Below are 13,496 nucleotides of genomic sequence, written 5' to 3' on the forward strand. Positions count from 1 at the left end.
AGCAGACACCTTTAACCCCAGCACTCGGGAGGCAGAGGCAGGTGAATCTCTGTGAGTTCAAGGCTAGCTTGGTCTACAGAACGAGTCCCAGAACAACCTCCAAGACAATACAGAGAAACCCTGTTTCAAAACAAAACAAACAAACAAAAACAAAAAACAAAAAAAAGCTGAATAAGGATGACAGAAATAGACATACTAAGATTGATGGGGATATGCCCATGAGGTCTCAACCCTACTACAGTTTAGTAAGAATGTGATCTTCAGGCTAAGAAGGCTTGTGCAATGTCTATTTCTTAGTCCTGGGATCATTGACCCTTTTTACCATACATGCTTGTAAAAGGAGTACTTGCTTTCTGTGGGGCCTCTAGAACCTTTAGAGATGGTGAGGGTCACAAAGAGTTCTTAATACCAGAAATTAAGATTCTCCCCCCCAAGCATTAAAATTAATGGTGGCATGTGATTGCTTCTGTTTTCTCTCCCTCAAAACTCAGGAGCTTTCCTTGAGAATAATTTACCTTTTCCACAAGAATTAGCCAATAGACCCATCATACAAGAATTTTACTAAGCACATACGAAGGTAAATTGATAAGTACAATTTTGGACTTCACAGAATTTACCTCTTAGTACCATGTTTAGGAATTTCCATGACACTGCCTTATAGGGAAGCTGTGTTTCCTTATGGTTAAATGCACATTAGCAGATTCTAAATTAGCCACGAGGTTCAAGGAGGGGAGACTTGAAATCAGCTTCCCAAGAGTCCAAATCTTTGTAAATGTCACTCCTCAAGCAGTGTGTAGCTTTGGGAACCTTACCCTGTCTGATTCTTAAGCTTTACATCTGTAAATGAAACTGGCACTTCATTGACAGTGTTTACATGATTATGTGAAAGGATGTATGTTCCAAATCAATAATTATTTTTGTAAAGCATATAATACTCTTTTGTTTGGGATGGATTTTTAAAATTTAAGCACAATCTAGGAAATCATTTTCTAAGAAACCAAAGCAGTAATCAGAGGAAAAGTCATGGTGTTTCCTATCTATTATATCCAGGTGCTAACTTTTTGCTAGAGAAACTCTTCAATCTTGTCATCTTCCAGCTGAACTAAGTGCTTTCCTATTGCCCGAGAGTGCTACTGATAGAGCGCTTGTCTGATTTATTTCTGCACTGTCAGAGTTGGGAATAATATCTAGAGCACAGCATGCTTGTCACTTACATGAATCCATCCTCACAACTGCCCTCTAAAGTTGTGTTATTCTTATCCTTAGAATTAGATGGTGAAGTAAGGAACAGTGATTAAGTCAATTCTCTTAAAAATACTCAGCAAGTGGTAAAGCTGGAATTCAAATCTGAGGTCACTTCCAATATTTTTATTACATAGAAGGTACTTGTTTGAGATTTGTAAAAAGAATACAGCTATGAAAACAAAGTATAATTGTACAAAGAAAGGGCATCATCATACATGAGCACTGATTATAATAGCCTTGTTCCCAGAAATTGGGTACAAATCTACTCTTTATAAAGAGTCACAAGCTTTTTGCTAATGTATGTAACACATGTATAATTTGAAAAAAGTGAACCCATAGTGCCCATTAGGGGTTCCTGCTGTTTAGCAGTTCGTACAGTGAAGAACCCCTTTTGTCATGTCAATAATCACCTCCTAAATTCTCTCATTTATATAGTTAGACTTTTCTCACATGTAGGGGACTGGTAGATCTTTTCCACTTGTCTACAATAGCCACCCTACCATCCTAGAACTGTAGGGCTAGAAATACAGTTGGCGCCCTCTTCTGGGGATTTGGGGCAGTGGCATGCATTGAGCCACCAGAGTGCATTTCTAGGAAAACAGGTCAAATTCCTTCCTTTCCATTCAAATGATAAGGAGGAGGTTGACTTGAGGGTCTTTTTCTGAAAACAAGATTATTGACCTGGGCCAGGTGGCAAAGACTCACAATTGCAGCTGTTTTGAAGGCTAAGGCAGGAGTATAAATAAGGTCAACCTGGGCAACTTCATTGAGATACCATCCCTTGCAGCGGGGATGCTTTGAGCATAGCTATGTTTTTTACAATGTTAGGTCATGTTAGTTATAGATAGTTGTACAAATTACTTGTCAGAAAATTGAAAGATTATATGGATTTTCTATAAATTTCAAAGTTTAAGAATATTTAAAATTGTATACATTGGTAATTATTAATACATTTGCTTTAACAAGAGAATATAAAAAGTACTGTAGGTTGAGGCTACAGCTCAGTGGTGAAGTACTTGCCTGGAATATGCAAATACCCTTAGTTAAATCTTCAATGCTTGGGGGGAAAACACTGTGTCACTGTGAAGAAAATTAAGATTTATGGTGAACCATTTTGTTTGAGACAGTGTCTCATTTATGTAGCCAAGATTGGCCTGGGACCTGTAATGTTCTACCTCATCTACCTGACTTCTGAGTTTACAAGAGTGAGGGCACCATACCCAGCCATCTTAAGCATTGGAAGGACTCCAAGAAGGTATTTTCTTCAGTACGGAACATTTTATTTATATACTTTAAGGCTATTAATGACTGACACCATGTATTGAATGAAGATTAACTAGTTGCTAGATACTTTATATAAATTCTCATTTATATAAGTATCATTTAAAGCACATCAAATCCTGACAGTACCAATGTACAATTAATTAAACAGATGGAGAAAGGCTAAGCAACATCCTCACAGTGGAAGAGCCAGGAGTTAAAGCCTCAGAGATACTAGTTTCAGTACATGTTCTCCTTCTCTACATTTTTTTTGCTCTCACATCAGAATCTCACTACAAAAAAAAAGATGTCATGAAGATGTTCTTGACTGATATAATTTCCATATAAGACTGAAACATCAAAGAAAATCATGATCCCTTACATGGACCATTGGTAGTTAGCCTCCCTATTTGTTTGTATTATTACATAGAACACAATATATGATATATATTTTAAAGGCAAGGGTCAAATAGCAAAGAAGTAGTTTAGACAGGGAGGAGGCCAGGTCTAGTGGCACAGATCTGTAATCCTAGCTATGAAGTAGATTAAAGCAGGAGGACCACAAGCTAAAGGCCTGCCTGAGTAACAGAGTGAGTTCCAAGTAAGTGTGAGTAACTTAATGTGACTCTGTCTCACAACTAAAAGGTGACCTGGGATGTAAGTCAGTAGTAGAGTACTTGCCTAACATTTGCCAAACCCAAAAGTTCAATTCTCATAGCAAAAAGAAACTGAGAGGGAAGCCAGGTGGTGGTGGCGCATGCCTTTAATCCCAGCACTCGGGAGGCAGAGGCAGGCAGATCTCTGTGAGTTCGAGGCCAGGCTGGACCGACAGCCTCCAAAACAATACAGTGAAACTCTGTCTCATAAAAACCAAAAGAAAAAGAAAAAGAAAAAGAAACTGAGAGGGAGAGTGGGAGGGTACTGAAGGCTGAGAGGGGGTAAGGGGGCTTGTTGGCTGCCCCTCTAAAGCACAGGAAGGTGGGATAAATCCATTAGGCTCGGCCCCAGCTTAACAAGGCGAGTAGCATACATCACAGATAATAAAAACTGACCTGCACTTGGAACTTACTTTGTTCCAGACATACATTAGTTTCATTAGTCCTCACAAAATTTCAGGTTACCTCTTAGAAATTAAGAGAATGACTATGCGAAATGGGAGAGGGACCTGGGATTGACATGTGAAGCAACCTTGTTTCTAATTGAAATTTAAAAATAAAAAAGTTGGAGACAAAGAGAAACTGAGTAAATTGTCCACTACAAGTTAACAAGTGGAGGACCTGGAATTTGCCATTCAAAATATAAACGAAAGGCGAGAGCATAGATAGTGAAAGAATTGGGTACTGTTCAAAAGGATGCCTCACAAGGGTTATTATGGCAAAAGGAGAAAAGTCTACAGTGTTACCCCATTGCATATAGGCATTCTTATAAACCAACATGTTAAGGGCTAGACTGTTACCAAGAAAAATTAATTTGTATGCTGCACATGTCAAGCACCATTTAATCCAAGGTATGTTCTTGAAATTTCTGAAGACAAATAAATGCCCAATAATAGAAGCTGCTGATGTCCATCAACAGGTGAATAGATAAGGAAAATGTGATATACCTGTGGGAACACGCACGTGAGTTTTATGTAGCCATAGAGACAAGCAATAGAGGGGCTGGAAAGATAGCTTAGCATTTAATAGTATGCACCACTCTTCCAGAGGAATACAATTTGGTTCCCAGCAACTATGTTGCAGTTTCACAACCTCCTAAGACTTTTTCTGGTCTCTGTGAGCCCCCATATTCACCAGTACATAACATAATTTAAAATAATTCTTTTTTGAAGTACAAAGAAGAGCATTTGGAGGAAAATAAAATTCAACTAGAGACCATCACATCATAGTAAGAGAAATAAGACTTTAATGTCAATTTTTTCTCATATGTAGCATATAGAAAGAGATGAAGAGGCAGGGAAATGAAAAGACAACCATCACATGTTCTCCATGATATGAAGGCCTGGGGCAGACTGTTTGCTGGAGGAAAGAGTATAAGAGAAATTCATGGGGGTGCATATGAGCAAAGTACAGTAATATTCATATATGAAATGATATAATGAAACCCATTATTTTGTATGCTATCTGAAAACAAAAGCAGCAAAAACTTCAGTTGAAAGCCAAAGATCAAGGAATCTGTGTTCAACTGAAAGTCCAGCCTGCACTATGGAGAGAAAAGCACATTTGAGGAGGAAACCTGTGCTGCTGGAAATCTATGCTTTCTGAATTCATGGCATAGCAGTCTCAATAACGATGAACCCCCTGAAATCTGGTATGTAAAACTTAAACAGAAAACAACAAAAGCAAAAGTCCAAAGCCCATGCTTCTTTCATGATAATGTTGCCTGTTTATAGATAGTCACATTATACAGTAATCATTATACAGTAATTCAGGCCTCACCCATCAAACTCAACTCTTTACCCCATCATGCCTTATGTTCTCACCAAATCTCCAATCAACCTGGGGGAGAGCAAGTTCATAACCTACCATCTCTCAAATCTCTCAAATTTACTGTTGCCCAAGGAAGCTTAAACCAAGTGACCCAGTCCTGTTGCCTCCTATTAGGAACCTAGGTCAGACAAGCTCCCCAAAATTCAACTTCCATTGCCCTGGGGTTCTCAGAAGATACCTACTCACCACTTCCCATGGTAAACCAGCAAGTTCCAAGTTGGCGTTCTCAAACTTAACTCTATTACAATCACCTGTGAGCTGAAAACCTCCTTGTGGAGCAGAATCCCCAGGAATGACACTCAGGCCAGTAGAATCTGACCAGCTGACTCCAACGTACAGCCAGGATTGTGAATCACTAGGCAAGGGCTCTTCTAATAGCCACACTCACACAATGATTTTCATTCTACTGTTTGTAGAGACCTCTTGAAGCACTTACTGAGACCTTACCCTCATAGAGTTTGTGTTTGAGACTGGATACAGGAGAATACATTCTTTTTATCACCTATTTATTTATTTATTTATTTACATCCGAACCAGTAATCATCCTAGGTAGTTTCACCACCAGCTAGCAGCAAACCACATTTCTGTGAGATGCTTCACTAAGAGGTATAGAAGTTGGATGGGAAGAGGAGGCCTCTGTCTCTTTAAGGCCTGATTGAGGGATTGCCTTTAAATCTGTGGTAGCACTGGGTAAGGCTGCTTCCTTTTAACCTATTAGATTGGGTGCACTCCAGGTTCCTGGAATGGGCCTCTCCTCCTAGGTTACTTTAGCCTGTCTGAGAAGTACTGTGTGGTTTCCACCAATGGAGAGTGGGTAGGGCATGGTGCCTTGTCCCACTTGCTGCTTCTGTTTGTTTTTGTGCCAAGAATCCTAGTCAGGAGACTTGCTTTGGCTCAGAAGATTCTCCCACAGGAAGCAAGAGAGGGTCTGCCAGCTGGCTTTTCTTTTGATTTCCTGCCCTGTCTTTGGTGTTTGTTAAACCAGGATGTGGAAGAGGTCAGAGTGATGTCCTTTGGACTTGAGTAGGAATCCGTTGACAAGCACCAAGCTTTTCAAGATGGCCCTTCTCACAATTCTTAGAATTCTTTTTTGGGGAATGGTATTTTTTATGGAACACAGGGTTCAAATGGCAAAGGCAGGGTGGCCCTCCGTCACCCTCCTTGCTGATGACCCCATATTGCCCTTGAATCTGGATCTGGCAAAAGAAGCCCCTGACAAGGAGATGAAGTCACGGCCCCAAGGATATCCCCTGAGGTATATGATGAAGTTATACCAGCGTTCGGCTGATCTGCATGGGCATCCTAGGGAGAATCGCACGATTGGAGCTAAAATGGTGAGGCTGGTAAAGCCCTCAGCCAATGCAGTAAGGCCTCTGAGAGGTGAGTTCTTGTGGCCCTACAGCCCTTCAGGGAACAGAAGAGGGGAAATGTGTAGATAGAAAGGAGGCTTGGTGTGTTGTCATTGATTGGTGAGCAGATTTGGTCATGTGTGGCTTTCAAATGGTTGGAAGCGTATGAAAAGCTGGTTCCAAACCTATTTTCCATTCGAGACACAACGTTAGAAAAAATTGCCTTGGGTCCTACTGAGCAATCTTCCTGGGAAGCAGGACAGCTAAGTACAGTATGAACCCCTGTATTTTTTAAGTTGTTATACCTCTTAAACTAGGGCTTTTTATGTCGATGGTTGCTCTTTGAAGGCAAAGACTACAAGATAATGAGCTAGGAAAACTTGCATGGCCTCAGACAGAAAGAAGCTATCATCTGAAATTCAACATACATGATCCTATTATGACCTCCCTGTTACTATGTCTAATCTTAATGACAGTCATTTCCATTTGTTGTCATGGGGCAGTGAGCTTAATTTTAAATATAAGAAAAATAAGGCACAGAGAGGTTCAGTAACTTGCAAATGTCCTCCAGACACTGGCTGGCAGAGATGAGACTTAAACTCTAGACCATATGATTCTAAATGCACTACGCAGATATCCTTACACCAAGCACTTTTATTAATTGGTTCACATTACCTCTTTGAGATTTTGGTATCATGAGACAAAGTGTATTTGTTTGTGCATGTTATTCTCTATTCTGTTTGAGTATTTGACTTGGATACTGTTCCTAGTCTCCTGAAGTAAAGATAGCCGTCAACTTCAGTGAGTTCCTAGGAACTTGATGAGATCAGTATGGGGTTTGAATTACTCTCGGAGATACTAACAGACAGGATTTGCACTCTTTCATCCAAGTATAATAACTGATATTATCTTTTATATCTTTTATTTTAAATTTAAATTCAAGTTAGAAACAAGGTTGCTTCACATGTCAATTCCAGGCCCCTCTCCCTTTTCCTCCCCTCTTCCCATGCCCTCCCATCAAATCCCTCCAATATGCCTTCCTTTCCCCAGGGAGGGTGAGGCTCTCCATGGGGGTGTCCATAGTCTGTCATTTCATCCAGGGCAGGACCTAGACCCTTCCCCAAGAGTCGAGGGTAAGTGTGCATCTCTATGGGAGTATTTTTAATACTATGAGAGGAGGTGATAGTATAGACACTTATAGGTGAAGAAACTGAAACTCTAATGCCACATGGCTAGTAATAGGTAGAAGCAGATGTCAGGCTCTGAAACTACAGTGTCTGTAATCTTAATTACCATACCATGATGAACGCTCAGTAGGGGATTTTAATTGAGCACAAGTTGCTGTGTTTGGGTTGGGGTGTGTGTGTGTGTGTGTGTGTGTGTGTGTGTGTGTGTGTGTGTGTGTGTGTGGTATTGGCATAAAGGCAAATAACATCTTTCCTAGCCTCTGAGGGTTCCTAGTATTGAATAATTGGTAAACAATTACATAATGATAAAGTATGATGAGTGCTTTGAAGAATGACTCACTGATCAGAATTAGGGAAGCAGGGATGTTAGTTAGGAGGCCTCAATGAAGAGACACTATTTGAGATGCTATTTGAGAAAGGAGTAAGGAGAGATGCATGTAGACAATGAGGTGCACTATTTAGGGAAGAAAAATGGTGTGGTGGTAGAGATTAGTTCAGCAAATTGTATTTACTGAATGCTATGAATAAAGATGTGATTAAGACAAATATAGCGCCTGCTCTCATAGAACACGTGTTCTTATGGGGGAAATAAATTAGCAAGCTGTTAAATAATTACAATTTGTGGCAAGTGAAATGCCTTGCAATAGTGAATAGTAAAGTCACCTCTTTCTGTAGGAGGGATAGCTTTGAAGAAGTGGTATTTGGGCTGAGGTCTGTAAGAAGGTGTAACTGAGGAAACTGGGCAGAACCTGACTTAGGCAGAAGAAACTTGTAAAGACTTAAAGGGCAGAAACAAGCATATCCCACTTGAAGATGGGGAAAGACTAGTGGGGCTGGAGCCTTGTGGGAAATGGCAGTAACTGAGACTTTTTAGAGGCAGGGACTTGCAAAGTCCTGCAAGTGTGGCAGAAAACTGAACAAATCAAGGGTGCACTGGTGATGGGATGGATGCCTAGGACTGCAAGGATCCTGGGTGACTGTGGCTCAACTGGCATCTAAGGCCTATAGAAGAATCCAGAAGCTCAATCACACAGGATGTATGAGTCATCCCTTCCCTTGAAAAGTCTTCACAGACCCTTCCTGGCTCAGGTTCTCAGCAGCCCCACCCTGCTTCAGGAAACATGTGATGTCAAGGTCTGAAAGGAAAGGGCAGTTCCTCAGCAGACAGCCTGCTAGAGATTTGGGTGGGGTTCCTTTGCAGGGTGGGGCAGATGCAGGGGTGGGCCTCTTGGAAAATTTGTACGAGGAGAATATGGGATAACTTTCGGAAAGAAGTACAAGGGTAGCTTGGGTCTCCTTCCCTAGAATGAAGGCCAGTGCTGCAAACCTGAGGGTGTGTTAGGCATGAGCTGGAATGGAAACTTCTAAAAATATTTTGAACACCAAGACATTAAGGACTTCTCTGTTGAAAACGACTGTCCCCTTGGAGAATTTTAGGCTTGCACATTCTGTGGAAAAGGAAGGTTAGGTGAATAATACACGGACATACTAAGATGTTCCAACACAACAGAAGACTTTACCCTGTGCTGTCTGTTTTCTAGTCTACTGTTAACCTGTACCAGGAAAAGAAGTCCAGAGCTCTGCAGACAGACACTTCCACTATTTATTTTTGGAACTAAATTTGTTTTCAAGAATATACTCTGATCATGGTTTGGCCACAGGGTGTCAGCACTATAATTTGAATTAGAGCTTTTAAACCTAGGTTGCATGCAGTTTGGGTGCCTTTTTATTTTATTTTATTTTTTGTGTTTTTGAGGCAGGGTTTCTCTGTGTAGGCTAGGCTGACCTGAAACTCGCTCTGCAGACAAGGGTGGCCTAAAACTCGGAGATCCACCTGCCTCTGCCTCCCAAGTGTTGGGATTAAAGGCATGCACAGCCACCACTGGCTGGAGCAGGTTGTTTTGTTGTTGTTTTTAACAAAGACTATTCATGTAATAAGGTTCTTACTGAAACGGCATTCAGAGGCACGGTTCTAAAATGAATGGACTAAACCTAAACCTGAGGGGATAGGAGAGACTGAGCTGAAGGAAAAGATTGAGAAACAGTTCTTGAAGTTGGTGGAAGGCAGAGATGCAAAGATGGTTAAGCACCCGGTTCAGTGATTCATGGCAGCCATAGCACCCAATATTAGATTATTTTCCCTACAACTATATCTTCATAGTGCTATGACATGGAAATCCTTTCTTTATATATGTGTGTTTTGATAGTTTTCTTAATTGGTCACTTTTAATAGTTGACTGATAATATAACTGGTCTTCAATATATACATACAAAATATTCTATATTTGAGTTTTCACTGTTAATAGTGTTGTAATATAAGAAAAGTGGCTCAAGACAGATGCCATGGGACAGGGTTCAAGCAGAGGTACTTTTATTAGGGAAAGATCATAAAAAGGGGAAAGGGAAGAGGGGAGACTGTCCTCCAGGGATAGGAACAACGGGAAAGAGGCAGAGAGGCAGAAACAGAGAAAGGGAGCAAGAGAGAGGCAGAGAGGGAGAGAGAGAGAGGCAGAGAGGCAGGGACAGACAGAGGGAGAGAGGCAGAGAGGCAGGAACAGAGAGTATGATGGGAGGTGGGCAGGGCCCTTTTATTGAGGAACATAGTGAATAGGCACAGGTGGTGCTTTTAGTGACTGCAACTGAGGGCATATCCTGTCAGAACCCCAAGGACAGGCCAGTACAGATGCCTGAATACTAACAAATAGTCCAAAAGTAAGATAGATTTATGCTTAGAATCGATAGACTTGGGTTCAGGTCTTTAACGTACCAGGTGCTGGCGGCATTCGTTCTTTTTCAGTTCAGGGTACAGGATCCAGGACCTGAACTGGTCATAGTAAGCTTCATGCCCAGCCGTTGCTTCAGTGTCCTTTGATGGCTTTTGTAAGCCTCCATGCCATTATCTACAAAACAGTGATAATAACTATCTCATAATACTATTGTGAATTAAAGAATCTGTGTAGGTACTAGAATAGTGTACTAGTAAGTGCTCAATAAATGAGTTAATTTCAGGGCTTATTGCAACTATCAGTTTACATTCAGAGGTTTTATAGGATATTCAGGTGGGAGATAAGACACTAACAGTGGGTTCTGTTCTTTCACATTTTTGCAGGTCTCTGGCATGTACAGATCCTGGACTTTCCTCTAACATCAGATCAGGTAGCATACCAACTAATCAGAGCCACTGTGGTTTACCGCCATCAACTTCATCTAATTCATTACCATCTCTCCTGCCATGTGGAACCTTGGGTCCCCAAATGCCTGGACAAGCACTTTCCTTCTTCAGAAACCGATTCCTCAAAGTCGCCTCCCATGTCTAAAACCTGGACAGAGATGGATATTACACACTGTGTTCAGCAGAGACTCTGGAATCGCAAGGGACGGAGAGTCCTTCGCCTCCGCTTCATGTGTCAACAGCAAAAAGGCAGTGAGGTTCTTGAGTTCCAGTGGCATGGTATGTCATCCTTGGATGTCGCCTTCTTGCTGCTCTATTTCAATGACACTGACAGGAGTGTGCAGGCTAAACTTCTTGCACAAGGCCAAGAGGAGTTAACTGATAGGGAATCTTCTGTTCTCATGCGGAGTGCCCGGCAAGCATGCAACATTGCAGCTGATGTCCCTTGTCATTCTCAGGAACATGATAGGTCTGTAAACAACCAGTGTTCCCTCCACACTTACAAGGTCAGCTTCCATCAACTAGGCTGGGATCACTGGATCATTGCACCCCGTCTCTACACTCCAAATTACTGTAAAGGATTCTGCGGTCGTGTGCTACCCTATGGTCTCAATTCACCCAACCATGCCATCATTCAGAGCCTTGTGAATGAACTAGTGAATCACAGTGTACCTCAACCTTCCTGTGTCCCTTATAAATTTCTTCCTATGAGCATACTTCTGGTTGAGGCAAATGGGAGTATCTTGTACAAGGAGTATGAGGGTATGATTGCCCAGTCCTGCACATGTAGATAACAACAAAGACAGCATTCTTGGTGTTAAAGATGACAGTGATCTACCCAATCTACAGTTTCTGTTCCTTATCTTTAAAAAAATATTGTGCTTATGCTTAAAATATAAGAGCACTTAAAATTCTATAAATGTTAGGATCATGTCTTAATATTTTTAAAAGTAATTTAAAATACCACAAAGTAGTTATCTTTAGCATTATTTAAATCTCTCCCCTCATTTGTGAACTCCTCAGCTTGCAAAAGAATTTCCTGGTACTGGTAGCATAGCATGGATCAGTGTGATCTTACTAGTCAGAGTCTGCAGTGCTTGGATAAGATGCTTTTCTAGAGATGTGCTATTATGTCATTTTTTATTGTGACTTCACAGAAAACAACACTGGTCCATGGTAGTAGAATATGTGACATCCTGGAGGTGACTTCATTCTGGGCTCATCTGTTTTGTGTGTTCAGTCGGCTCTTCTGGGCATGGGTCTCTGGAAGGACAACCTTGCTTCTTGGGAAGTATAGAACTCTCTCTGGGACTAAACTTTTGAATTTCTCTCCTTTTAGTGGTGCTGAGGATAGTGAGCAAGTGCTCTACTACTGTGCTCTCTTCCCAGCCCAGCTTGCCTCTATAATCCTGTACTTATAAGTGTTGAAACAATATTGCAAATAAATGATACTTTTCTTGTTGAAAGGAATCTTGAATGCTTTGGAGATTGGGAGAGAATGCAAAGAAGGAATTTATGACTTTGTTCTCTACAACTATGATCCAGATATCTACCTTAGTCTCTGAGGGACAGGGCCAGAGGAGAGACTGAATTTGCTCTCCAGGCAGCACTACTAGTAAGCAACTCTCACTGATGTGCCTGTTTATTATGTCGAAGTACCTGCATAACTATTGACTAGTCTTCTTACCATTCTCGGTGTGATAAGACCTGATTTAAGGGTGAGGGTATGTGCTTGCCACTGTTCCTATTTGTTTCTTTACATTTATCATTAATTAACTCAGTTAATTGGTAATTAATCCTTTCCCAGTGGTTGATGCTCACTGGACTGAATATTTGGGGATCTATTACTTGGCATCATTTTGCTCACATATATACTTAGAAATCAATTCAGGCTCTACTATTAGTCTCTTCAGTATTGTCATGACAAGCCAGTTTAAAGTAGCTGTCTCCTCTCTTCTCATAGCCCAGTACACTTTCCCTTAATAAGTTGTAGTGATATTGTCTTCACTGAAAAAAAGTTGGAGCTCTCTTTGAAGGTTTTACTTGTCTCATGAATATGTTCTGAGTGACCAGAGCTGAAGACCTAGGAAATCCTTTAATGAACACAAAGTTGACATTGATTTTGTGTGTGTGTGATATGGAATACCCCCTATTTATATATTTGTATGTTTATATATGTATTTTCTTAAAGAATAAATGTAACGTGTACTTTGCATATAAAATATAGTGATTTCAAAACTGTTCAATTTATAAAAGATTATGAAAGCTATGTTAATATGTAAGGTGGTTTGGGAAATCATGATATGTTGTAAGCTGAACTGGGAGAATAAATTGGGCTTCCCATTTAACTATTTCTTCAGCATTCCTAGGATACGCATAAATACCCAACAAACTTGAAAATGTACCTTGGCTATAGGACTAAGTCCAGAGTTCAACCTTTTGGTGTTCTTAGAAAAAAATTATCTCTGACCCTTATGACTCCTGGACAGTTTTGAAACTTATGGGAAGTTCATGTTTAGTTGTCCCTATTATGCTCTGAGTAGTCAAAATAACTAAGGAAAACACTGGCAGGATGGTGTCATTTGTCAATGGTGTTATGGTTTTCCCTTTGGAAAAAATGTATTGATTCAGCACCTTTTCTTCAAGTCTAAAGTAAAAGATATGTGTCTTAAACCTTCCTCTGAGAGAAAGAAGAAAGGCTCATGAGTTGAGGAAGGTGTATGGATACAGGATCTGCTTGTCCAGAAAAGTGGCAAAGAAATATTACTTAGTTTGGGGAAGAAAATTAGAAAACTTC

General features: G+C 40.6%; 1 protein-coding gene across 1 annotated transcript; it reads left to right on the forward strand.

Annotated features, from left to right (window-relative positions):
- The first annotated feature begins 5,666 nt into the window (after window positions 1–5,666).
- Bmp15 (bone morphogenetic protein 15) lies at window positions 5,667–13,047 on the forward strand. Its single transcript, XM_040733734.1, has 2 exons — window positions 5,667–6,371; window positions 10,637–13,047. The coding sequence occupies exons 1-2, from the start codon at window positions 6,050–6,052 to the stop codon at window positions 11,491–11,493; spliced, it is 1,179 nt and encodes a 392-aa protein (XP_040589668.1). The 5' UTR covers window positions 5,667–6,049; the 3' UTR covers window positions 11,494–13,047.
- Window positions 13,048–13,496: the final 449 nt, after the last annotated feature.

Source organism: Mesocricetus auratus, unplaced genomic scaffold (genome assembly GCF_017639785.1).
Source record: "Mesocricetus auratus isolate SY011 unplaced genomic scaffold, BCM_Maur_2.0 Super-Scaffold_100033, whole genome shotgun sequence".
Lineage (NCBI taxonomy): Eukaryota > Metazoa > Chordata > Mammalia > Rodentia > Cricetidae > Mesocricetus > Mesocricetus auratus.